Source organism: Lepisosteus platostomus, chromosome 13 (assembly GCF_059453375.1).
Source record: "Lepisosteus platostomus isolate fLepPlt1 chromosome 13, fLepPlt1.hap1, whole genome shotgun sequence".
Classification (NCBI taxonomy): Eukaryota; Metazoa; Chordata; class Actinopteri; order Semionotiformes; family Lepisosteidae; genus Lepisosteus; species Lepisosteus platostomus.
Genome location: NC_142623.1, coordinates 17,521,110 through 17,545,328, shown reverse-complemented (window position 1 = coordinate 17,545,328; position 24,219 = coordinate 17,521,110). Strand labels below are relative to the sequence as shown.

Here is a 24,219-nt window from a genome sequence, read left to right as displayed (position 1 = left end):
AAGAGTGCAAAACATACTGTATTAGTGAACATTTCGAATGGCAGCTTAGTAGAAAAATAGTCTGCTCCCTCTTATTAACTCATAGTTCCCACATTTGGGCCTGTTCTGTATACTGTACTGTACGTGTAGTGAACTCAGGTAAATCTCTATACTTTGTTTTTTTGTTTGAAAATTCCAAGTCAAATCCAGTGTCTTCCCAAAAGGCATGGGCCATAGGAATTAATAGATTCTGCAGCTGGCCCTGTCGTTCAGGCCAGTATCAACTTCACTGTGATGTTTTTCTATTTTCTGCCTTTTCCCACCCTGCTGTGCTCCCCTCAGAGACCATGCTGAGGGGCTATGTGTGGACCGTACGGCAAACCCTCAAGCACCCTGGCTGCCTGGCGCCCCCAGAGCTCTGGAAAGCTGTCAGACCAGGAAAAGGGGGTACAAACGGAGAGAAGACAGCTTGGCTGAAGGCCATCCTGGCTGTGTGTGGGACTCTTTTGAACAGTCTGTCTCAGGCCCTTCACTTCCTGTGCCCCGAGGTCCACAATCTGCTGGAGAAACTGGACACTGAGAGGCAGTGGGCAGTAAGGGCTCAGGTCCACTCTCCTAAACCAGCCCAACCAATCCCTAAGATTTACCCCAACCTCTCGCAACCTGAACAGGACACAAAGCAGAGAGCCTACCTCACAGCTGCACAAATGCTAGACTCCTGGTAGCTCCGTTGCAGCCTGAACATGTCTAAAGGTGCATGCCTGAGTAATTTGATCCACACATACACGGCCATTTGTAAGGAACCGCTTCCTGTTCTTAGTCCAAAATTTGCATCTTATTGATAGCCACCTGTGCCCTCCAGGGTGGATGAGACACGAGAATGATATCCTCCTATAACATTCAATACAATTTGTTTCCTGACACAAGTCTTCTCTCGCTCCAATCAGTCTTCATTGCAAGTACACACTAGTCTAGTCTAAGACAATGTGGGCAATTTTTGTCTGTGGATGAGCAAGTGTTTCTTGAGCTGGTTTTGGAGGACCAGTAGGTGGCGTTTTTCCCTCTGTACTAGAGAATCCAAACTAATGCCCAGTTTTGTGACATGGGATGGGATGTGCTATTTTAAACCTTAAATTTTAAAGGTCCTGTCCACACTGTAGTCATCACAACACTGTTTGAAAAAGAAAATCTAAGAGGCTAAAAAAAACCTGCTCGTCTTGAGACTCCTGTGCTGTGGTACTGTTTCCTGTCCTACTTCCACCCCCTGCATCTCCCCTAAAAAAAGAGTTGATCTCAGTGGGACTTCCTGGTTGAGTATAATTTTGATACATCAATAAGCAGAGGCCTTGCAGTGTTGTTGCGTCACAAGCTCCAGATAAAGGTTAAAACAGGCTGAGATGCAATTCCCTATTCTTTACTGTTACCTCTGGTTTGATGCAGCTTTGTTGTGACACAAGGCTGCATTTCACCTTTGTTTGTGAATTTTGTTTGCATAATGCCTTGAGTAATTGTTTCGTTAGGCACATGAAACCACTTTTGTCAGATAAATTGCCATTGAAGGAAAAAAACTCACTTATGGTGCATTTGCTTGTTTTTCATGGACATGTGGATGCAAAGAAAAATATTTTGGTGTTTTCCAAAAGGTCGTATGCATGGTAACTTTCCAGTATGAATGTAAAAGTTTCATTTCATTCTAACAAAACTTGCTTTGAGTTTGTATAGCTTTATTTCTTATTGACTCACAGATGTTTCTAAAGAGGATTTAGTCATTTCCTTCCTTCTGCTGTGATGTCTTCCGTTCTAAGAATTATTTTTTTTTGCTAAGACAAACCATTCCACAGTGCCACAGGCAATATCGGTGTGATCTCTGACAAAATTTCATAAGGAGAAGAATGTTTCTTTCCCAAAAGGATTTTTTGCAAGCCAAAGGCACAACCCTTAGCAGTGTGAAGCTTGTGTTGATTTTTGAACTATTAGCAAATGGTAAGTTATCTACTCTAGAATAATTTATTAATTTAGGGAAAGTTTGCTAATGCTTAAGTATCTTTAGGTTTTATATTTCAAATGTTTAATAAAATCATATGAGGTCTGGGTCCAGAACTATTTGTTTTAATGTGAACTCCTGTGGCAACAGCTCATTGCATTACTGAGATCTTGTAATACTTTTCCAGATTAAGATTCTAATTAGTAACAGAATATGTATGAAATAAGAAACAGAAAGGGCATTTTGATCTATTAAAAAGTCTGAAATTCAGCAGTGAAAGTCTCTCACACTAACAGTCATGTTTTCTTTAAGGTCTTGTGTCTCTGAGATTGGTAGATGGACATGGTGCTAGTGTTTGTAGACACACAGATAGTAGATGGGTGCAGAGGGAGCTTTTCTACTTCTGTTACTGTATATTTTAATTTGATTTTAATTTGCTCAAGCACAGACTTGCCTTCCCTTTACTCTAGATCAGTGGTTCTCAAACTTTTTTGGACCAAGTACCACCCCTAATCCAACCAAAGCATCCAAGTACTACCTACAAGTCATTATCTCATAGGAACCCCAGAAATTATCAATGACCAACATGAGCGCATGTGCACACACACTCACACATACATACAGTATAATAAATATTATAATAATAAACTTTGTTTGATATATTAAAATGTGGCTTCTCAAAGTGTTTTACAGAAAAAAAAACACAAAAATAAAAAAGCACCATTTCAGTGAGAGGGGTGAGCCTGTTTAGTCGAGCAAAGCAGATGTGAATTAATTTTTCGAGCCCTGATACAATTCACAACAGTCTAACAGATTTTAAATCGTCAGGCATTTTCTTGATGGCAAAGGTCTCGCGGTGGATGTTGCAATGAAACCATTAAGTTCTGGAGCAACCTCTCTAATTCGTGCAACTACACCGCTGTGTCGGCTTTTCATTGCTCTAGCACCGTCTGTACAAACTCCGACACATTTTATCCAGTCGATGCCATTCTCTTCGATAAATTCATTCAGAAGCTGAAATACGTGCTCTCCTGTAGTTCCTGTTGGTAGCGGCTTACAGAACAGAAAGTCCTCACGGGACGTACCCTCAAACTCGTATCTAACGTAAACGAGCAAATTGGCCAAATCGACTACAGACTCATCTAATTGCAGTGAAAAACATCTCCTCATCTTAACGCGCGCTGTCAGCGTACTTTTGATATAATCCTTCATTTCAATAATTCTATGAATGACTGTGTCTTTCAGGGGGGGTAGCAGGTCGAGCTGTTCAGCAGCTTTTTCTCCACGCATAATAGTGTGGGGGTTACCTGCTTTAGCAATCCGCAAGCTTGCATTTTTCCACGTTTCCGTTTTTATTTCAGTGTTTATTTTAAGTACTTATTTCATGCGCATGGGAGAGAAACACAGAGACGCTCGGTGTATTTTTTTAAATTAACTTAGAACAGTTAAATATTTTTCTGTTATTTTTCACGCTTTCCTGTGCTCACAAGATTACCAGCGTTCGTAGCACGCATTTCTATGCATTCCTGTGTTTACATTGTTCCAAAATCACGCACATTCTAATTTCTCCCTATTTGCTGGAGATACAGTAGCTTTTTTTAAATACAATTGGTCACCTGCGTCCGTAGCATGCATTCCTATAGAGTGGTATAGAATTACAGAGTATTAGCGCGCACTGTATCGTAGTACTTAGGCTGCGTATTCCACACGTATAAAAATACAAAATATGAAAACCCGTCCCGATTTTTCAGCGCACACGACACAGTTCCAGGGTCATTTGGCGTACCACTTGGCGGCACTCCACGTACCACTGCCGGTACACGTACCACAGTTTGAGAACCACTGCTCTAGATGAACAGTTGTGGGAAATCCATCCTGGCTGCCAGACATTTACCTGGAATGATCATTTTTCAACATGATCAGTCATTTGCAGTTCAGAATTGTTTAGAGTCACAAAAGATAGGAAAACAAGGAAAAGGTAACATGTTCCTCCCTCCCACACTGTGAAATGTTCCAGCTGCTTGCTCAAATTCACTCCCGGCCCCTGCTATCAGCCTGGCTCCGAAGATGCGATCCCAGGTGCTGGAGCGCACTGTGGATATTCTGTGCCAGTCTCCGCCAGGCCATACCGGAAGCACGTTCCTGCTGTACAAAGAGCGCCAGCTCATTGACTCCAGGACCTTCAGTGCTGAGCAAAGCCTGGCCCAGTTCACTCTGAGGGGCGTCACCACACAGAACCTGACAATCTACTGCTGCCAGTACCAATCCCAGCAGTCTGGGGTGCCGATTTACAGCATCATGAGCCAGTACCTCTCCCTTATGGAGGAAGGTAAGTTCTGTCCAAAGAAAGGCTTTGGATTCCTAATTGTTACTCTTATTAACTGCTTATCCTCTTTCTCCTCCTCCTTTCTTTCCCTACAAATACAAAAAAAGTGTGGTGTGTTGCAAAAACAGTTTAGAATTCACACAGTTCAGTACCCTTTAGTTTAAATCAGATGTTCACACATTGTACAGACAGCAATTCATTAATTGTGCTGTAGAACAAGATAGCATAAATGCAAAGTTGTATGCTTGTCAAATGTGATACAGGAGCATGTCATAGGACCTATTGTTGAGGTCAGAGCAGTATGGTCTGTCGTCCACTGATGGTTGTAAATTTTAAGTAGCTAAACTTAAGGCTCTGATTACTGCCTGCTGCCAATCCACTCTCTAAAAATGTAAATCTCCATATCACTATTGTCATCTAATTTGAACGCATTGAATACATACTGGATGCAATTTTAAATGATTTATAAATATGAAAGTATATACTTGGTGCATGTACTGATACAAACAATTTCAAGTAAGCTGAAGTAGTTCAAGTAGGAAACTGCGTCAGCATGCTTAGGCTGCATAGGAACAAGTAAAGGTTTAGTCTATGCTGAAAAGAGAAGAAAAGAAATACAATGTTTTGGCTGTGAAGCCTTGTTTGCGTGTGAAATCGGGTCACACGCAAAGAAGGCTCCACAGCCGAAACATTGTGTTTCTTTTCTTCTCTTTTCAGCATGGAATAAATCTCTACTTGTTTAATTTCAAGTAAGTCTGTGCAGACAAGCAGGAAAAAACACAAAATTGAAAATTGCATGTAATATATAATGAAACATCTGATACAGTTGCAGGTAGTCATATGTGTATTTACCAGATTTAAAAATATTCTGAAGAGATCCTGAAGTTTCTGGAGAGACAGAACAGCACACATCATCACTTCAGTGATTTTGTTTTGAAGGATGTTGTAAGTGATCATACACCCATCTCATTACTTTACCTAGACTTGTGTGGTTTTACCACAGAAACCTCACCCAGTATCTCGCCCAGGTGAAGGCGTAGATTGATTTCTTCTTGAAAAGTGTTAGGGTGTGCCATAACTGTCTTTCTTCAAACAAACGTGGGGGAAAACCTCTTGGGTGAACTGTCTACAATGTGACTCATACAGTAGCTGTTGTCTGCAGTAGCTGAAACACTAAAGGTACTGTAACAAACTGAGAATTGAGAATCTGCTAAAAATTCATTATTTTTAACCTATATGGTATGTGGATATATTATAACCTCTATTATATAACCTATATTATATGTGTATCTGGAGATATCGCTGGCAAATTCACAGCATCTCAAGACTTTTTACACGGACTAGCTCAGACATGGCCTAGTAAACCTGGCAGGATAAGATACTCAAATCTGGAAAACCTTACCTATTTCTTTGTTTCTGAAGTTTGTCAGGTCTGTACTTTCAAATGTCTGTGACAGTAAAGCAGAGGATGTTCACTTGCAAAAGGAGAGTGTTGCTTTGTTTCACTTTGAAGTCTTTGAGCCTCTCAAACAAAATTAAATGTATTTTATGACATCATATATCTTTTCTTTTTGCTTTCTAATCTCAACACGGCCTGTTTGACTTTAATGTTAAAGGTAACTTTAAACAATTAGGAAATTAAATGTCCTTAAAATCTGAACAGGCTTCAGAATTCTTGATTATGTCATGACACAATTATTAAAGATAAACACTGTGAAATATTATTCCATGCACCCATAGTGTCAGTGGTGTGGCTCATTTGAGCTAATTTCCATTCATGTCTTTGCATTCTGCAGGTTGGAAGTTAATTTGAAATGATTTTGTTCCTTTCTAAGTGTTAAGGTAAAATTAATGTCTGCAGTAACCCATTATTTTCTAAGATTTAACAAATATTGGTCCCCTAGTCCTTTTTAGCCCTGACTAAATCTGGTAGCTCTACATTGGATTTTCTTATATTGTTTACATCTCCTTTCATGTTATTGAGATCAGAGCTGATGGTAGTGATTCAGATGTAGTCTAAATAATTGCAGAGTATGAACAGAATTCACTATTCCAGATGTGTCAAGAGGGTCATTGTATTTCAGGTGTTTAAGCAAGCATTGCTCAGATTGGACCGAATTCAGTATTCCAGATGTGTAAGAAGCAGAGCATCACATAGTTTCAGCAGAAATTCTGTCAACTTGTTTTATATACTCTGTGCTTCTCATCTTAGTTTCATAATTGTTCTTTTCCTGGGTATAAGAATTTTTTAAAATGTTTTTATTCATGTACTGTAATTTGGTGATATGGAGGTAAGCCAGTAAGCATGGTGAATTTGTTAATTATCTGCAATGTGGGTAAGACTTCTTCAACATAGCCCTCTTGCATATCCACAGACGTCTACCAACATCTCACATGGTTGTGGGTGGCCTTGTAATAAAGTGATGTTGGCTGGCTCCTGAGCCAACCCTTCACTGACACTTGGACCTCATTTTCATCACCGTAGCCCTCACCTTCAAGAGCATCAGCCATTAGGCCAAACAGGTGAATAATTGATGGTGCAGGATCCCAGCTGTGTATTAGGTGGGGTACAATCATAAAAATTGTCAGGTTCCAGAATAGTGTCCTGTGTTCTGTACACTTTGTGAATTCTGCGTCTCCTGTCTTCTTGATTTTGCAGCTCCCTCTGTCCTCCCGAAGCCCTTGATGTCTGTGGACCCTCCTGGAGGCTCTGTGTTGGTTGGGCAGACCCTGTCGTTCCGTTGCTCCGCGTCCCAAGCCCCACGGCAGCCTGAAGCCTTCCTGCTGCTGAAGGACAGGAGGGTTTTCTTCCGCCACGCTGCCCCCGCTGGCTTGGAGGAGTCATTCACCCTGAAGCCGGTGCAGGGCAAGGAGGGGGGCTTTTACAGCTGTGTGTACCAGGCCCGCCTGCCATCCCAGGACATTGTGAACTCCACTGCCAGCGACCCGGTCTACATCACTGTGTCAGGTGAGGGAGATGCAGTTTAGAGCAAAGGTGCACAGCTTCTTAAGAATCGTAATAATCCTCTATACTGTAGATCGATTTATGAACTCTGTTAGAAACGAAACGAAACCAGAGGTCACAAGGCTCCTCCAGGATAAGGACTTTACTATAGCTCTCTGTTCTTTATGCTTAACCATGATTTACTATACTTTTGGTTTGCTTTTGCTTCTACTCCAGCTGCCCTATTTGGCACTGTCCTGTGCGACATTTGACCTTTGAACTGCCCTGCATTGTTCCCAGACTCCCTGGCGGCGCCCTCCCTTGTCCGTCTGCCCTCAGCAATGCAGAGCGCCAGCAGCGTGACCGTCAAGTGTGTGGGGTCGCCCTCCTACCCCGGCGCCCTGTTCAACCTGTACCGCCTGGGAGCTGCCCACCCCCTGAGCTCCCTCCGTGCCACCGCCGCCCAGCACAGCGTCCGCTTCATCCTGCCCGACCCGACCGGGGAGTACCAGTGTCAGTACGCCGTGAACCTGGGCCAGGAGTGGAGGGAGTCCGCCCGCAGTCTGCCCATCCTCATCGACCCTCCAGGTGTGCGCTGGTGTGCCCGGTAACCCCGCTCTGTACACGGGCACAGCAGGCAAGAGTCTCATCCCGCCGCAGCCTTGGCCAGCAGAGGTCATTCATGGACTGTTTGGTTGGGATCTGTCACTTCGTGCAACATGCAATTTGTCATTTAGAAACTTTTTGCTTCAGTTAGTTATTTCTTTTTGTACTTATTGTTATAGCTAACGCCGGTTTTGTTATAATGTACAAATCCGGAAACCTAACAGAGTTCTCTTTTTACTAGATAACCACTGATACTTAACACGTCTTGGTTTATGTTTCTCAAACCATTCTTGTATTCTGGAGGCACAGTGTCACTTTATGGGAATACACAATGTTATACATGGAAACAAGAAAAAAACTCAAAACACATTCTAGCATAACTCCACAGCCTGTTTCAGGCCTTTTTCAAAAGATATTAAAAGCCTAATGTGTTTAAAGCTGAAATATTCACATATTTAATCTATCATTGAAAGGCCAGTGATTCTCAAGTCAGTATTTACTGTAGCTAAGAGTCTTACTTAAGGTAAATCATTCAAACAGGCGCTAAACTAAGAGACGATACTAACAATTCAATTGCAGACTGTGAAGGACTTTGTCCTCAGCCAGGAGACAGCTATCATGAGTTCTGCCCTTGCACACTCTGCTTCTGGGATAAGCCCTGGTTTGCCAGAACCTACATTATGATACAGTATATGTTCTTTGGATAAAGAGGTTTTTGTTTACCCAGGATCTGCATGTCTGGGTCAAGAGCTGTGCAGGAATCAAACAAATACAGTATGGCTGCTATACAAGTCTGTTTAGGAAAGGACACTTTCTTTCAAAAACTTCCACACCGAGTCCAGCTATATTCATTCAGAAATATTTTCCCTAGCACTTTATGAATCATTACTGATAGGACAAAATCAGGAGAGCTGCTATAGCTCCACTAAGCATGCTGCTTATCTCACAGCTCCGCAGGAGAGGTATGAGCTGTGCACACTTTGTTGGAGTTATCTGCGTGGCAAGTCTCTATAGTGCCTACACAGCTGATGCTGCCCTACTTGCCATCCCTGGCCTATGGTCTGGTTCTGTTGTGCAGGTGGACAAGCTGGACAGTCCCAGAGTTTAGTTTACCCTTGTTGTAAGGCTCAAAGCCAGAATGCATGCCACTCTTACCAGCTGTTACCAGCTTAGAAATGTGCTGCAGGCACTGGACTTTTTTAGAGTCCTGGTCATTTCAGGTCTGGATTTTGATAGCTCTGTAAGCTGTGCAACATGTCCTTCACCTTCACATTTCCTTTGACTTTAATTATTCCAATGCTTTTTTTCTAGGACACAGTGTTCCCACTGAACCAAGCACCCCTGCTTCCCACATAGGTAAGCTGTTGTAGAAAATAGTTTTTTTTTATCATTTCAGGAAGCTTCCACTCAATGGTAATGGTCTTAACTTCAAGATGAAGCAATCTTGAAAGAGACCTTTAGAGAAGCCTCAGTGCATTCTCAGGGGTGGACTTCCACCCACAGTGAGTTTAATGGCAGTAACAAAAAAAGTGGCTTCAGATTTTGAGTTAGCCCTGAATAGCATGGTTTGTGAGGTGCAGATAGTGTATCCCATCATTTTTGGGGAGTGTAATCTGGTCAGTGTGCTTTTGTGGGAAAGTAGGTGATAAGAGGCATTGTTGATTGCTGACAACTGTGCCTCACTGAAACTAAAAGCAGACCTGGCTAAAATGCTGCCAATTCAGACAGCCTCAAAGGTTTGCAGTCCCTGGATGTCAGCCTATGGATTGAGCACATGTAGTATGCTGTAGCTGGGTCAGATTCAGATGTAGAGAAACCTCAGATGCTGTTTTGAGTGGGCCATTTCCTCATGGACATCTGTGAACAGCAACGGATATGAATACCAACCATAATAATTATTGAATTGAATGAATAGCCACAATATTAATTGTCTAATGCAGTATATACTACCTAGTAAGTGTGTTGTAAGGCTTTGGATGCTCTAATGTCATTGGTCAGGAATGGTCTGACTATCAATCCCCTCCTGCTCTCTACAGACTGGGCACTGGTTGCCGGCTCAGTATCTGCTGGAGTCCTCTTTGTTGCCATCCTGGCCATACTGGGCTTCCTGCTGCACCGGAAAGGTAAGCTCTTGTGTTTCTGGAAGCTGAAGGACTATGTAGAGTACAGTACTTTATGTTAAAGGCTTAATTTGATATGTGACACAATACCAAGCATGCGGCAGAGGACACAAAAACACACAGGTGTCTACAGTTGGACCTTGTGTGTAACGTGGAGTCTGATGCACATCTTGGTCTTGGAGACGAGATTGTTCCATTGTGTTTTAGGGTTGCTTCTTTTAACACAGCAAGGAGATACAGTATAGACAAATGAAAGCCCCTTCATGTTCTTAGCTGTGGTGTCGTCAGTCTCATAAATGAGAGGGGGCTATTTGGCCTGTGTAGCCTGCTTATATGCTAGTAGCTGTTGATCCAAGGCTCTCATCCAGCTTGTTGTGTTGGCTTCAACAACATGGCTTGTTCCCGACTCCCACAGTACTATGATCTTAGAAGTGCATCCCGTTCTTAGGTTTTAATGCACTTCTACATAGTTTTCATTTGTGTCCTCTTATATGTTTTCATCTATGCCAGAGTTTTCCAGCTGTGTCTTCATACTGTAGATCCAAGGGAATCAGTCTTAAACACCTGTACTGTGTGTAACATAGTTACAGAAGAGAGATTTCACCGTCAAGATAGCCTTCAGTATTTAACAGCCCCATATTGGAAGCTCTTTTTTAAAATCTTAAAAGTACAGCTATGGAGCGGCACAGTGGTGCAGTGGTTACCACTGGGCTCAGTTCTGGACCTGGAGTGCTATCTGCATGGAGCTTGTATGTTCTCCCTGTGTTCGCATAGGTTTCTTCTGGGACCTCCAGTTTCTTCCCACAGTGCAAATACATTCTAGTTGTTTAACTGGATTCTTGGAAAACTGGCCCTGGTGTGAGTGTGCTTCCTACAAAGGACTGACATTGCCCACATTGCTTGCTGGGATAGGTTCCAGCTATCCTGCAATTGAGGGTTGCTATACTGCAATTGAATCTGCTAGAAAATGGGTGGATGGTGGTACAGAGATTGAAATAAGAGTGAGCTTATCTCTGAATCCTGCCATTTGCAGTGCTTTTGGCTTGTGGTCCCCTAAGCTGTCCTATAGAAACAGATAGTGCCATAGAGCAGCCATGCATTCCTTCCTTGTGAAAATTCCCTCAATTCTGCATTCATCACACAGCTTAGAGCTGCACTTTTAAAGGTTGAGCTTTAAATTAAGTTTAGGCTGGAAAGCCTGCACCTGTTCGTCTGGGCTCTGCTTTGCTGGGAAGGTGGCTCTCGTGACCTTGCCTGCTTTCTTTTCTTTTGCAGTGAAATTGCACACCGAGAAGAAGAGAAAGAGGTAGGTGTGGCATTGCAAGACAGTGCAGTATTCCCTCCACAGCCTTCCCAGGTTTGCCACAGTACTGATGTGTGCATGACGGAAAAGCCTGATTCTTTTTCATGGTGACATGTCTTCACCACACCAAAAGGTACCAAAAATAAAAAATGGATGTTGTAAGGAAAATCAAAAATGGATGTATCTTTTTACATTTACAGTATTTGAGCTGTCTACCTGTAGGAAAAAAGGAGAATGGACAAAATTAAGCAGATTTTTTTGTTTTTAGGGAGGAAGCACTGCTATGGAATTCTTTACACAACATGGATTACATCATTGGTAGGTTTTCCTGTTATTTGCAGTACCGTTTACTGATGGGTGTGTTGAGGTGAGTTCCTTTTATCTGTTTGCCTGCTCTTCTCCACTTCAGTTTCCTTTTGAACTTTCACGTTTCAGAGCTTCTCCACCACAAAAAGAGAAAAGGAGGCTGTAGGTTACTTCAGAGCTCGACACTTCGGCCGGGTGGCAGATTCTGAAAGTGTCACTCTTTCTGTGGGTCGTATCAGTGACGGGGGCATGTCTATTTGTTTTTCAGACTTCTCTTTAAGAGATCACTGCACTCCGGCACAGGTGATGAACTCATAACACAACTACCTCGTTCTTTCTGCAGTCAGCAAAACCCCGTATTTTCCACTTTTATTCTTCAGAGAGCTCGGAAGAAAATCCTCTGTTGTAAAATCCTCTTAAATTTTAGAATTTTTGTAAGCTGACTGATGCCTGGTATTTGCATTCTCACTTTGGCTAAGGGGAGGAGAGGTGATCGTTTTTGAAATGATAACTTTCAATTACTCCTGTTCACAGTTTTCCTCTACCTTAAATGGTCCTCTTTAAGTACTGCCAAAGTTTATTAATGAAATCAGGTCAGCAGGTGGAGGATTATTCAGTCTAATACAGGCATTCCCCACTCTGGTCCCTGGGGTTCAGGATCCAACAGGTTTTCTACAGTATGTGTCCTTATGTTGCCTGAGGGAAATGTCGAACGGATCCAGTTAAGGTTTTACTGGCCCAATTCATTCCTCCTGTATAGTCTTAAGATGGTGAAAATGAAAGAGACAGAAACTCTGCTGTATTTTGACCTCAGAGTTGGGGACCTCGGCTTGTATCTAGTGTTTACTGAATGGACCCGATACTCAAGTGTCTGGGTCAATTGCAGCTTTTAGCTTGTTAATTTGTTCAAATTGTAAAATGTCAAGAGCTGAGATGTGTTGAGTAATTAATCTGTAAACAAACACAAATAGGTGAACCCCTTAAGATTTAAAAGGCTGTATAGTGTTTTTTGTCTGGTTTCTGTGCCTCTGAAGTATAAAATGTTAAACAGGGGCAAATTAACTATTAACGCCACTCTCACATCATTTTTGCATTTTCTAACAAGGACCCTTCAGGCATGCATGAGAATATCATGTTATTTATTGGATCATTTATTAATTTACATTACCTTTTGGTCCTATTTATTGTGTGGGGATTGCCACGTTCCATGTTTTACCATGCTAAACTATGTTATACCATGCTTTACCATACTCTCTTGACAGTTTTGCTTTTGCACCCGACGCTTTAACCACAGTTTTGTTGCCTAATACAACGTTCTCAACCTCGCTTCCTTATTTTCAAAGCCCTGCTTTCATTCTGAACTGGTTCTTGACGCAGAGATGCACACGTGGTCATGTACAGTACCGTCTGCCTTTCGGAAAAACCACAAAGGAGAAACCTCAAGAAGGAAAGGCCCTGGTTTTGTCTGATCGGATGAGAAATCTGTCCCTGCTTTTGTTTGCCTGGATGAAGCTGAAAATAGTCTAGGCAGAAAAATAACCAGCAGGAGGTAACATGGGAAGTTATACTTATTCCCAGCATTCAGCTTCTCTTCCTGCTATCCTGGCTTTCACAGTCAGAGAGTTCTTTCCAGTTTTTTAATTTACTTACAGTATGTGTTTGGGTGACACACCCTTTATTATTACTGTTGTAACTATTGCTTGTTTATTCATCTGATTCCTTTATTTCAACATGGTACTGGAAGTGAAGCAATATGGGCGACAGCTATCGCCACACATACAGGACAGCGTAGGGCAGTGCTCAGCAGGGTCCTGATAGCTGAGACTGTTGGAGTTTGCTGCGCTGAAGCTCATCCCTCTGCTGTTTGAGTTAGCTTCTGTCCTGACAGAAAGGGCCAGCGAGCTGTTGAAATCGCTGTGCTGTTGCTCTTTGGGAGAGGAGGCAGGGAGTGGCTGGCGTACAGCACGCAAAGCGTAGTGCGCAAGAGAAGATGTGTTGCAAACAAAGGCGGTAAAAAGCTTGTCGAAAGACTATGGTAAGTAATTGAATAGGCAGTGTGCAGCTTTTGAAACGTAGGGAAGCATGTGATTTTCAGATCTTGTGGTCCTTTCAGGTTTATGGTGAGCATCTTCTGTTCTCATGAGCTGTTCTCTCTCTGTGATGGGTTTTACAGGACGGGGGAGCAGAAGCCATAGCCCATGGGGACCAAACACTGGGGAACCCCCCACATGGCACCACCAGGCATAGAACCTCCTCACTTTCTTTCTCAGGGCCCCAGGCCTTCACCACCTTCAAGAGCCCAATCCCCTGACAAAGGTCCTGTCCAGGACACAAGCAAGCATGTGGACTGAATGGACTGGAGACTGCCCTCTTGTGGCTGTCTGCAGCAGCACAGCCGTCACCGCTCTGACTTGTATCTTCTCCAATGGGCAACACCTGCCCAGGTCTTATGTGAGCACGATTTCAACATGATGTTCCATGAGAGTTGTCATACTCACTGCTCCCGTGAAAACATGATCTAAATAGAAATCTTGCTCCTCTGTACATGAAACAGATGGCCTGGCTAGTCTATGGGTTGCACAAATGCAAAAGAGACTTTCTCCTGTCCTGGTTCGTACTAGATTAAAGGAAATGTCTTTAGTTACTGAAGTTTAGGATTTCAATCATGGAGCTCCTGCCTGACTAGAGGGAGGGCCCTAAGATTAGCTTTGAATACCTTTGGACACAGATATCTTGACTTCTTAACTTTGTGCCCAGTTTCCCTGACAGGAAAATAAAGCACCACCTCTGTCAAAGACTACTCTCAGCGACTCGTTTCAGATCGGGATTAACCAGTATTGTTCTGTTAAGAGCAAACATGGCTGTCTTCGTGCTTGGATTGAGACAGCAGGACAGTGTGTGTGCATCACGTGAAATAGATTCAAAATCTGAAAGCTTTGTCTTAGAATTGTCCTAAACCATGCACTTCTTTGTGCACTCAAAAAATAATGTGAAAGAAATGAACTGAGCCACAGAGGAGCTGTTTTTAATTCATATCATCTGTGAAACTTGGAAGGTCTTCCTCAAAGTGTGTTTTTTTGCTTGTTTGTAACAGAACTTGTGAAATATCTGCTGTAATGATTTTGTAATCAAGCATTGTTAATCTCAGAATCTAGAAAAAATAAAAAAACAAAAATGAGGTTGTTTAACCTGTACCAGATGCACTGTGATAAATATTATACTTAATGTTTTTCTTCTTTTTATCATTTTCCTGTCTGTTCTGTACGTCTGTAATAGGAAAGTTGTAATGAAACTATTTCATTTCTAAAAATAGAGTAAAATGTGAATTTATGTTTAAGAAAGTCTTAAAACAGTGGAATTAGCACAGTGTAGCTTTTTAACTAGAAATTGTCATTTGCATTAATTTATAGCACTTCAAAAATAAGCATTTAAAAAAACTGGACACTTAAATGTGACCTGTGGCAATATACTGTATGTTTTCAATGGATTAATAATGTTGTTATAGACTTGTGTAGAAATCTTTTCAAGACCTTCATAAAACGTTGTGTGTACAATCCATTTACAAACTCTGTTTCCTGGAGCAGTAATTATGTATGGTACATAGACAAGAGTACATGTGATTCCTGTCTCTAAAAACTTCATTAGTGTTTGTTCCTGTTTCACATCTTTAAAATTGGGTAACCTCACATATTGTTGCAGCCAGCAGCTACTGTATATCACCCTGCAACTCACACTGATGCTCAGCAGGTGTGAGCCTGGTCAGTACCTGGATGTGAGACCTCCTGGTTGCTGCTGGAAGAGGTATTAGAGGGGCCAGTAGGGGTCACTCACCCTGTGGTCTGTGTGTGTCCTAGTGCCCCAGTATAGTGATCAGGGACACTATACTGTAAAACTAGCGCCGTCTTTCGGATGAGATGTAAAACCAAGGTCCTGACTCTCTGTGGTCATTAAAAATCCCAGGACATTTCTTGAAAAGAGTAGGTATGTAACCCTGGCGTCCTGGCCAAATTTCCCCCTGGCCCTTACCAATCATGGTCTCCTACTAATCCCCATCTCCGAATTGGCTTCATTACTCTGTTCTCCTCCCCACTCAGAGCTGGTGTGTGGTGAGCGTTCTGGAGCACTATGGCTGCTATCGCATCATCCAGGTGGGGCTACACATTGGTGGGAGTACCTGGGAAGTGCTTTGAGTGGAGTGAAGTGCTTTCTCCAGAAAAAGCACTGTATAAGTGTAAGGAATTCTTATTAAGATAGCTGTAGTAGTTTTCAGTTTGTGAGAAGTTTCCTTGTGTACCACTAGAGGGAGCCCTGTTCCACTCCAATGCCATACTCTTAAAGCCCTTGACAGTTTCTTAACACCCGCCTCTCTGTGCTGCTTTGTCTTTTTTTCGTTTTTGTCGTGTCTTCATTGATATTCTGGTACTTTCTATGTATCCAACTGTAATTCAGCATGAAAACATTCAACCTTTCTGTGGCTCTTCTATAGCTCTCATTGACAAATTAATTGCACATGAATTTCAGTCTTACCTGATTGCAGTTTAAGTGCTATCCCCTAGGAGGCAAAGCTATCTCTGTTATTTCTTTGATTTGCACATCTGTGTATCTAGTTTCTATCCACTTTGTCCAGTTCAAGTCACAGTGGGAGTTAGTCTGTCCTGGCAAGGAAGCGGTCCTGTGATGGACAGGCTGACAGAGACACATTCGGACCAGGGCCAGTTTCCCAGAAGTCAGTTAAGCTGCCAGTAGGCTTTTTGACTGGGAGGAAACCGGAGAACATGGAGGAAAGCCACGTGAACATGAAGAGAACATACAAACTCCACACAGACTGCAAATTCAACCTGGAGATCCAGTGCTTCAAGGCAGCAAGCTAACCACTGCGCCACCTTTCCGCCCTGTTGTTATACAGTACATAATTATACATTATAGTATAAAGGTTTAAAGATAGTTTTGTCTGCAGACAGAATAACCTTATTTTATTAAATAAAGATTGATTACTGGGTTAGTCTAGTTTGCAGTGTGAATAGAGCTGTTTTTATTGGGGAAAAATTGACTTGTTTTGTCATTATCTGATACCTGATTGTGATTGTGAAGGCTGCTCAACTCTTAAAACTTTACAGGAAATCCTGAGGGTCTTGAATAAATTCAGTGCTGGATTTTCAGAAAGAGAAATCTCTTATGGAAGGATCTTCTGGGTTTCCTGTAGATGCAGAAAGTTCACAACGGAGGAATGGCAAAGGTATCCAAGGTGCCATTGCTCTGCAGACAAAGAGCAAAGCTACCCTGAGTACAGAGAGAAAGTCCTGTGACCTCTCTGGACTTTCCAAGTTAACAGGCCTGTCTGGAAACCACCCCAGATCAGGGACAGAATTGGGAAGTAAAGGTTATTCGAAAGAAAGTGCAGAGAATCATGGTTTTTTTTTTTAATCGGGAAGCAGGGCAAAACCACATCTCTGATACTCTGAGGAACACGTGCACTGCATCTGGAGTGCATGAAAAAAACGGGAAGGCCAGATAGCTTTCACACTGAAGAAAACAGGGCTTGCTGACTTCAAGCAGCAGTAGGGGAAAGAAACGGTGTCTGACGTCTGCAGAGTAGCATGTACTGTAACAGCTTTGATTCTACAGAAAGAGACAGTTCTAATACCAAAAATGTCGATCTTAAATATTTCAATGCAAATGAAAATGAAAAGGTGTAAATTACAATGAAAAAAATGATTATGAGTTTAAGCTCTTTCGTAATTTTCAGGTCTTAATTTTCCCCATCAACAAACAAAATGCACCCCCTTCTTTACCAACGGCCTGCTTGAATTTGTTAGTTTTGGACTCTGATACAGTCTACAGTACCTACGGCTCAGAATTCCCTCTGGTGGCTGCAGTAGAAACCCTGAAGCTGACAGTAAGTGCCCTGCTGCCTAGCTGTATCCCCACACCAACCCCATCGTAGATCCGGTCTTCTTGTGCCAGTTCCTTAAGACTTTTTCACCATTTTGATAGCTTGCAGATTCTAAAAGATTGCAGATTTCCAGCTACTTGTAAAATCTTAGGGCTTCCAATTGACTCGACCTGTTCTCTGCAAGGCACTTAGAAGTGGCGAATTATTCGCTGATTGTGACCGGGATTCTCCGAGCGACGCGGACCAGTGGGCTGCCTGCTGCCCGAGCCACAGTTGAGATTAGTCTCTTGGGTGTCCAGCAGCTCCTGGTATCTCCGCTCACAGGGCACCAGCGACGTAGCAGCGTGAGGCTGTGATGGGCGGGCGAGCCGGAGGGGCCAGTGTGTCCATCTTCATTCTGCCCCTGCGCTGCAGAGAAACAGGTGGCGGTGTCACGTCGGGTGAGCAGAAAACAAAAAGGTGTCGGACGGAAGGAAGTGGCAAGGTTTTTTAAAGCCCGTTTCAAGCTATTGTCAAAATAATAGATGAGAAATTATGGAAAGACATAGTGGTGTAGGCTGGCACCCTCCATCTCATGAACTTATATTGTTTTATACCCTACGACAGCAGTTACTGAAAGTGAAAGTTGGACATCGTAAGCAAAACCCTATCAGTCCTGATCTAGTCTTACTGCATTGGGCTGGCAATATGAAACTCTTCACCACGTATGTGCTTTTTTATGGCAGCACAGAACTGTTTGTGAAAGCCATGAGGTTTTATTTTCATTGCGCTTTGTGTTTACAACCTCTGATCCCCTGCTGGTTCTCGTGTTCTTGTCTTTGACTCCCTGTGCTAGCTCCGGAGCATTTAAGTGGCGGGGGAAGCTGTTTAATGGTGAAGAGAGCTGTCGAGCACATGCTTTAACCCTGTGCTGTGTGCAGGGACTCGGCGGGTGAGCAGTGGCACTGACCTCTCCTGATGAGAGGCTGACAGCTTGACGGCGGTTTGGACTCTCGTGTGAGAAGCACAGAGAGGCTCGTTAGCACAACAAGGGTTTGAACCAGGAAGTTCCTGGTAACAAGCCCTGAATTCAGCCCCAGTCTAACAGGTTATACTTCACAATTTAAACACCAATTTCTAATGATATAGAACTATTCCATTCCATTGTGATTGAACAGGTGTTTGTTAAATGAACGAATTTAGAGCTAATTAAACCTCCAGCTCCAGAGTTCTCTCGCTGGTGTTGGCAGTCTTTAAATCCAGGTGACCTGTAAGAGACACTAGACTGGGGTTCGCCAGGATAAGGGATGCCTGTACCCCTGTAAAGAAGCCCGCAGATGAAGGCATATCTCAAGCTCCTGCGTAAAACACACAGGTAACTCTTGATGTATTTGTGGGCGTCAAAATCTCAGGGCGTCCACTTCACGCAAGTTGTGTTGTGTTAACTACAGTTTCAATGAGTCAGGCTGTCTCGTCTCTAAATCCCCAGTGACCGTGTCTGTTCTGTCTGTAAATCTATATATACCTCTCTAAACATAGCTCTCACTCTCTCTCCTTATATATTTCTATCTGAATTTATGACACGGTGATGTGTGCCAGGCCTCCACACAATAGCCTCTGCCCTGAAACCAGTAACTCAATACCCAGGAGTTTGTTTGCAGAGGTGTGTGTCATTCATCTGCCGCCCTCTGGTTGAAAAGTTGCCCGTTTTGAATTTTTTCTGTTTGTTGTGCTGTTGCTATGACTGGGGGACCTCTCACCATGGTAAAACAAAAAGTTCTTACTGAGAACCAGAAGTTCACATCCTTGTGATACTTGATACCCTATCAGTTGTTTCTCCTGAAACAGAAACTGTCTGGAGACAGAGATAAGGGGGGAAAAAAACTGTTTTTATGAGGGTACAGCTGTACAATACATTCTGAGCCTTCCACTAGATATTCATTTATAGGGGAAAATCTTTGCACAGCCAATATTGTTTTCTAGGTATGTGCGTATGAAAGTATTGAAGCTCTTTCCTTTGATCGGTATCTTAATGAAGAACAAAAAAAAACTTTTGCTACCAAAAAGTTTGTTTTATGGATGTGAAAGGGCCATCGAAAAACGTAAATGTTTTATTTTTCTCCTCTACTCTCAAGTTGCCCCCATTTGAATGAAAGGAGATTTTTATGAGGCTTTCAACTGTGATGTGAGGGTATCAGATGCGGAGCCTTACCCTTGTATGTGAAATCCACCTCCCTAGAGCTCAACACCTTCCAGAGACAGGGGCCTGCGCAACATTCAGGTCTTTTCACTGCAAGGCTATTCCGATGCTTGAAAATTCAGGGTCCTTAATGATTTGTTATCTTTAAGCATCGTTATGCTAGGAGTGCTACGGGCAACACCTCAGCTGGGAGCATTGTGCTCACGGCAGGGGTGTTGAACTTCTGGGAGGATGCCCGCATTGCTGCAGCACCAACTCAAACAGGCGTTCCACAGGCATGGCGCACACAGCCCTCTGTGGAGGCTGGGAACAGGCCAAAGATCACAGGGCGTGGCCGCCCTGGCATTCCTGAGGCGTCAGAATAACACGCTGCTCTTTTTTTCCTTGAAAGGAAGCAAACGGCAGAGCTCGTCTGCTTTTCACAGGACTTCCGTGTAGTTTAGCCTCGAGCCGGCGGCGATCCTGCATAGCCGTGGGCGTGCCCCTGTCCTGTGGGAAAGCTGTGCCAGAAAGGGCGCGGTCGAGGAAGCAAGTTGGATTTGTTTGTTAAACATGGACACGGGCGTGGCGAGTCTTTCCAGAAACAGCCCACTGCCTGGCGTATTGGTACAGCAGGCCCTAGGTGCTGGTGGAGAGTTTAAAGTGTGTTTACATGAGCATAGGCGCATGGCGAGGGTTCAACTCTTAGCACAAGGTGATTGGAGCTTGGAAGCTGCCAATGTTGATTGGAGCTGCTCCAGATTGGAATTCTGTAGTAGTTTATAGCAACTCTCGACACCTTGTCCAGAGAGATTAAGATCTGGCTCTGAAATAAACTCTGAGAGCGTTTTTTGATCATCTCACTCTACACAGACAAAGCATCTGCCTTGTGTTGTAATTTTTAATGTTTTATTTTAAACATGAGCCACGTAGTGCCTCTTCTGTGTGTTGGCCTTGGTGGGATGGTCATGGAGGTAGAGGGATACAGTCAACTATGCGGTAGGAACTGATTACTTGCCAGTGAAAGGTTGAAGGTGAGACCTGCACAGCTTTTTTAAACCCATTGCTGGGCTTCTCTGTCCTGAACTGCTTGCTTCAGGGTCTTTTTGTGAATCGCCTATGTTCAATGGCATGTGGAAACGCATGAGGGTTGCAAGCTCTGGCCTGGATCCACACCTCTGATACTGGGTATTACTGGGAAATGCTGCATATTCTCACAGTGTGGTCTTCCTGCCCTGTAGCCAGTTTCATGTTGAACCCTTTGAAAGCACTTGTTACCTCTCGGCTGTTTCGGAGTCACTGTTCCCCTCCACACTGATATGGTTCCTCTTCAGTCTCCCCCTGTGTTGTACACTGAGTCCCACAGCACCCCCCCCTCTTCCTCAGCTCTCAAGCAGTGAGATATTCATAGACACTCCTTTACATACTGTACACACCTAAGAAATCCCTCAAAGGCAGTTTCTTGCACTGATGCCTTGCTCGACAATGATACAGGCGCCTGTTTCAAAAGGCGTGACTGATCTGTCATACAAGCACCTGGGCATGTTTACTTGTACCTGTTCTAGCCAAACCGCCAAAACCCAGAAAAGCACCCAAATCTTTTGTTTTGTACCCCACTGCGCCCTGTAATTGAAGCAGACTCATGGTGCCTTTCTCTCTCTCTGGAAACGGTTATTGCAAGAGGCCTGATAGAAATCTTTATTTTTTTAATAGTATCAGATCACATTGCAGCCTCTTTATACATAGTTAAACAAGGCCCCAAACATGCCTTACGTAATCCTAGCTAGAGTCTAACAATGGAGGCCTCAATCCTGTTGGGCATACAAAGCAGGTGGAAAAGCTCTGCCTGAAAAGGCTGACTTCATCCCCCCCCCCAGACTTTGCAGTTGTTCAAGCAATGACAATTAGTATCTTTCATTCTGCTAAATCAAGTCATGGGGAAAACAGACAACCTGGAATGAAACCCCAGTATCCTGATCCTTCTGCTGCACAGGAAATGTAATGATGAATTCATCTAGATCAGAGGTGGGCACCTCCTGTCTGCGAGTGTGGGAGTTATTGCTTCTGTGAACTTCGTTAACTTATATAGTCAAGTCAAATCATCTGTACAGTATGTGTTATCTGTCTCATCAGTTGCTAATTGAAAATTGCCCTTAAAACCGCCTGGAATCCAGTCTCTGACTTGTCCATCCCAGTTTTAAAAGATGTGTCAAAGATCATTGCATCTCCAATTTTAAAGAACACCCTAAAACCTAGCGTGTTATTGAATCCTCCTAGTAACTAATTAATTCATTTGCTCTGTAATTAATCTGTTTTTGGTTACTTTAACAAGGGTGTCTTCAAATGCTCTAGAGTAGATAGTGTGATTAGTCTTGTTTAAGGAGTGTTTCCCTCGTGGAATACTTCAGCATGTTTAGACATTCATTTTCCTGAAATATCACCAAGAGATTAAGTGTATTTCCTTTTGGGAAAAAAATTGAAATGTACAGAGCGCCCCCTACATGGAGGCAGAAGTAAGCAGTTTTACTTCGAAATCATCTCAAGGCCACGTTAGGCACATGAACAAGTAAACGTTTGAGTGCCTAGCCTAGAATCAGAAACCAGCATGATGTTGCTGCTGTCTGATGTCAGTCGATCCCTGCCAATTAGCATTGTTTCTCATTGTTTATTAAGTTCATTTTTTTCAGATCAAGCCTTCAGATCCTGCAAAAAAGATCTCCATGTGGCAGAAATGCAGAGTTTTATAGGTTCCACGATTTGGGACAAAAGTGCTGCCACGGTGTGCAGAGCTAAGCATTTATTGGTGCACCTGCAGTTAGAATTCCTGCGGTTTGAGCGCCAGTGGCCAGTGGCCAGTGAGACCCAGTCCTGCTCCTGCTGCTTGATTCACTGGGTTTGCTCAGCGTGCGGCCCCTCTCAACAATGAGCACTGTTCCCTCCACCAGACCTCAGGCTGTGAGTGTGGGTTAACACTGAATCTTACCCACAGCGCACCAGAGCGAAAGCTTTGTTTTCGTCTTGTTGAAAAAAGAGCCCGGTTTGCTTCCAGAACGTCTGCCAGGACATGTTGTGCAGTTTTGTGTTAAAGATCTCCTGGGAACTGGCAGTAACACTGTAATGGCTGACATTGCCTCAGCGGCCTAGAATGTCATCCTCTGTCAGCAGCAATAATGTCTTCAATAATGTCAAAACACGGCTTGCTTTTCACAAGGTTCTGAAAGGTTCTGTGCAGCCCAAAGTGACCCGCTTTCTTCTAGCAGGATGATGAGCTGGGATTGAGCTGCATGCGCTACCGGCTCTACTGGGTTTAACAGGATTGAGAGCTGGGGATTGTCCAGGCCAGGGAAGGCGATGGAAGCCTACTGCATCTTTGACCTGCCACTAACACAGCGCTTTGCTAAAGTGGTACAGCGTCAGCCTCATCCCAGCTGTCAGTCTGGGGAATGGCTGGAGCCCCAGTCCCCTTGTTTGAGCAAGTGACCTTTCCATGAAGGAAACAGTGGTCCTGCATGGCTGATGGGGTTTTTTTCAAAATCATCTCAAAAGCACTTGAACACAATTGTTCCAGACCTGTTTAAATTGGTGATTTAAGGTGATTTACCCATAAAAGTGGGTATTCTTGAAAAGCAAAAGGACTGGGCTCCCCAGGATCAGGGTTGCCTGAAGATAATGTGCCTAAAACTCATATTTCAGTGTCCATGGAGCTCCTTAGACCTGCCTTTTGTACGGTCTCTGTCTGTTTTCTGTATAAGTGTCTGTTTTGCTCTTAATGAAGGCATTCTTTCTACAGTATGTTGCGCTGTTCAGGAGTACCAATGAGACATTTACTTGTGGTTGACAACTGAGTTAGGTCCTGAGCAACATCTGTCAGTTTTGGAGTAAAAGGTGAACCTGCCAGTTACTGCATTTGTTGCTGCTCATTGTGATATTCATAACATTTATCTAAGTGTTTTGGTTTGTGCAGGCTTTTTTAGCTACACTTCTGCAGGCCAAGAAGGTTGGCATTTCCTGTCCGGATGCCACGCCTGGGTGTGCTAGATCCAGAATTGCCCTTCTTGAAGTCAACCTCCAATTTAGAAGGTGTTTGAGTTGGAAGGAGATAAGTGGCCCAAAATAAGTTCTCTTGTGTTGGCCCGTCCAGCCTGGCCTCCTGGAATACAGGTCAGGCAAACTCTTTCAAAGAAGGAAGGAGAAGCTGTTGGATTCAATGGCTAATTGTGGCTTGATTTATTCTTCATGCTCATTAGCTGTAGAAAGGTAATGGATTAAATTAATATCTTACACTTCTATAGTGCTTTTCTGGACACTCCACTCAAAGCACATTACTCCTCCACCACCACTGGTGTGCACCCCCACCTGGATGATGTGACAGCAGCCATAGAGCTGCGTGTGTGGTGTGTGGTGTGTGCTCACCACACACCAGCTCTGAGTGGGGAGGAGAGCAGAGTGATGAAGCCAGTTCAGAGATGGGGATTATTAGGAGGCCATGATTGGTAAAGGCCAGGGGGGAAGTTAGGACACCAGGATAGCGCTGCCCAATGTTATCATTTTCAGAGCTTTAAGAAGTATGTGGAAAACACCCCACAGGTGTTTTTGATTG

At 43.4% G+C, this 24,219-nt stretch overlaps 2 protein-coding genes across 10 annotated transcripts in view; both read left to right on the top strand.

Annotated features, from left to right (window-relative positions):
• The window catches only part of LOC148650128 (uncharacterized), a 28,909-nt gene extending 26,664 nt beyond the window's left edge, over nt 1-2,245 (top strand). For 5 of the 7 annotated variants that reach the window (XM_088603627.1, XM_088603624.1, XM_088603623.1 and 2 more), the window contains exon 22: nt 322-2,245. In XM_088603627.1, the coding sequence (XP_088459753.1) occupies nt 322-704 (383 nt within the window). In that variant the 3' untranslated portion in view covers nt 705-2,245. The remainder of the gene's footprint in view (nt 1-321) is intronic. The other 2 variants (XR_015926034.1, XM_088603628.1) reach the window with 2 other exon arrangements.
• Nucleotides 1,822-15,134, top strand: LOC148650127 (immunoglobulin superfamily member 1). 3 transcript variants are annotated; one of them, XM_088603630.1, is made up of 10 exons: nt 1,822-1,962; nt 3,981-4,292; nt 6,949-7,257; nt 7,534-7,821; nt 9,151-9,195; nt 9,876-9,962; nt 11,235-11,265; nt 11,531-11,580; nt 11,837-11,871; nt 13,742-15,134. In XM_088603630.1, the coding sequence occupies exons 1-10, from the start codon at nt 1,872-1,874 to the stop codon at nt 13,877-13,879; spliced, it is 1,386 nt and encodes a 461-aa protein (XP_088459756.1). In that variant the 5' UTR covers nt 1,822-1,871; the 3' UTR covers nt 13,880-15,134. The 3 variants fall into 3 exon arrangements, with proteins under 3 accessions (XP_088459756.1, XP_088459755.1, XP_088459757.1); XM_088603629.1 differs by having other exon boundaries at nt 3,981-4,301; XM_088603631.1 differs by lacking the exon at nt 11,837-11,871 and having other exon boundaries at nt 3,981-4,301.
• Nucleotides 15,135-24,219: the final 9,085 nt, after the last annotated feature.

What these genes read in the sequence shown, in the direction of transcription:
- LOC148650127 (XM_088603629.1), top strand. Translation starts at nt 1,872, where the DNA reads ATGTTTCTTTCCCAAAAGGATTTTTTGCAAGCCAAAGGCACAACCCTT. An exon ending in GGTCTACATCACTGTGTCAG is followed by an intron (nt 7,258 to 7,533) that starts GTGAGGGAGATG and finishes CATTGTTCCCAG; the next exon opens with ACTCCCTGGCGGCGCCCTCC. An exon ending in CTTCCTGCTGCACCGGAAAG is followed by an intron (nt 9,963 to 11,234) that starts GTAAGCTCTTGT and finishes TTTCTTTTGCAG; the next exon opens with TGAAATTGCACACCGAGAAG.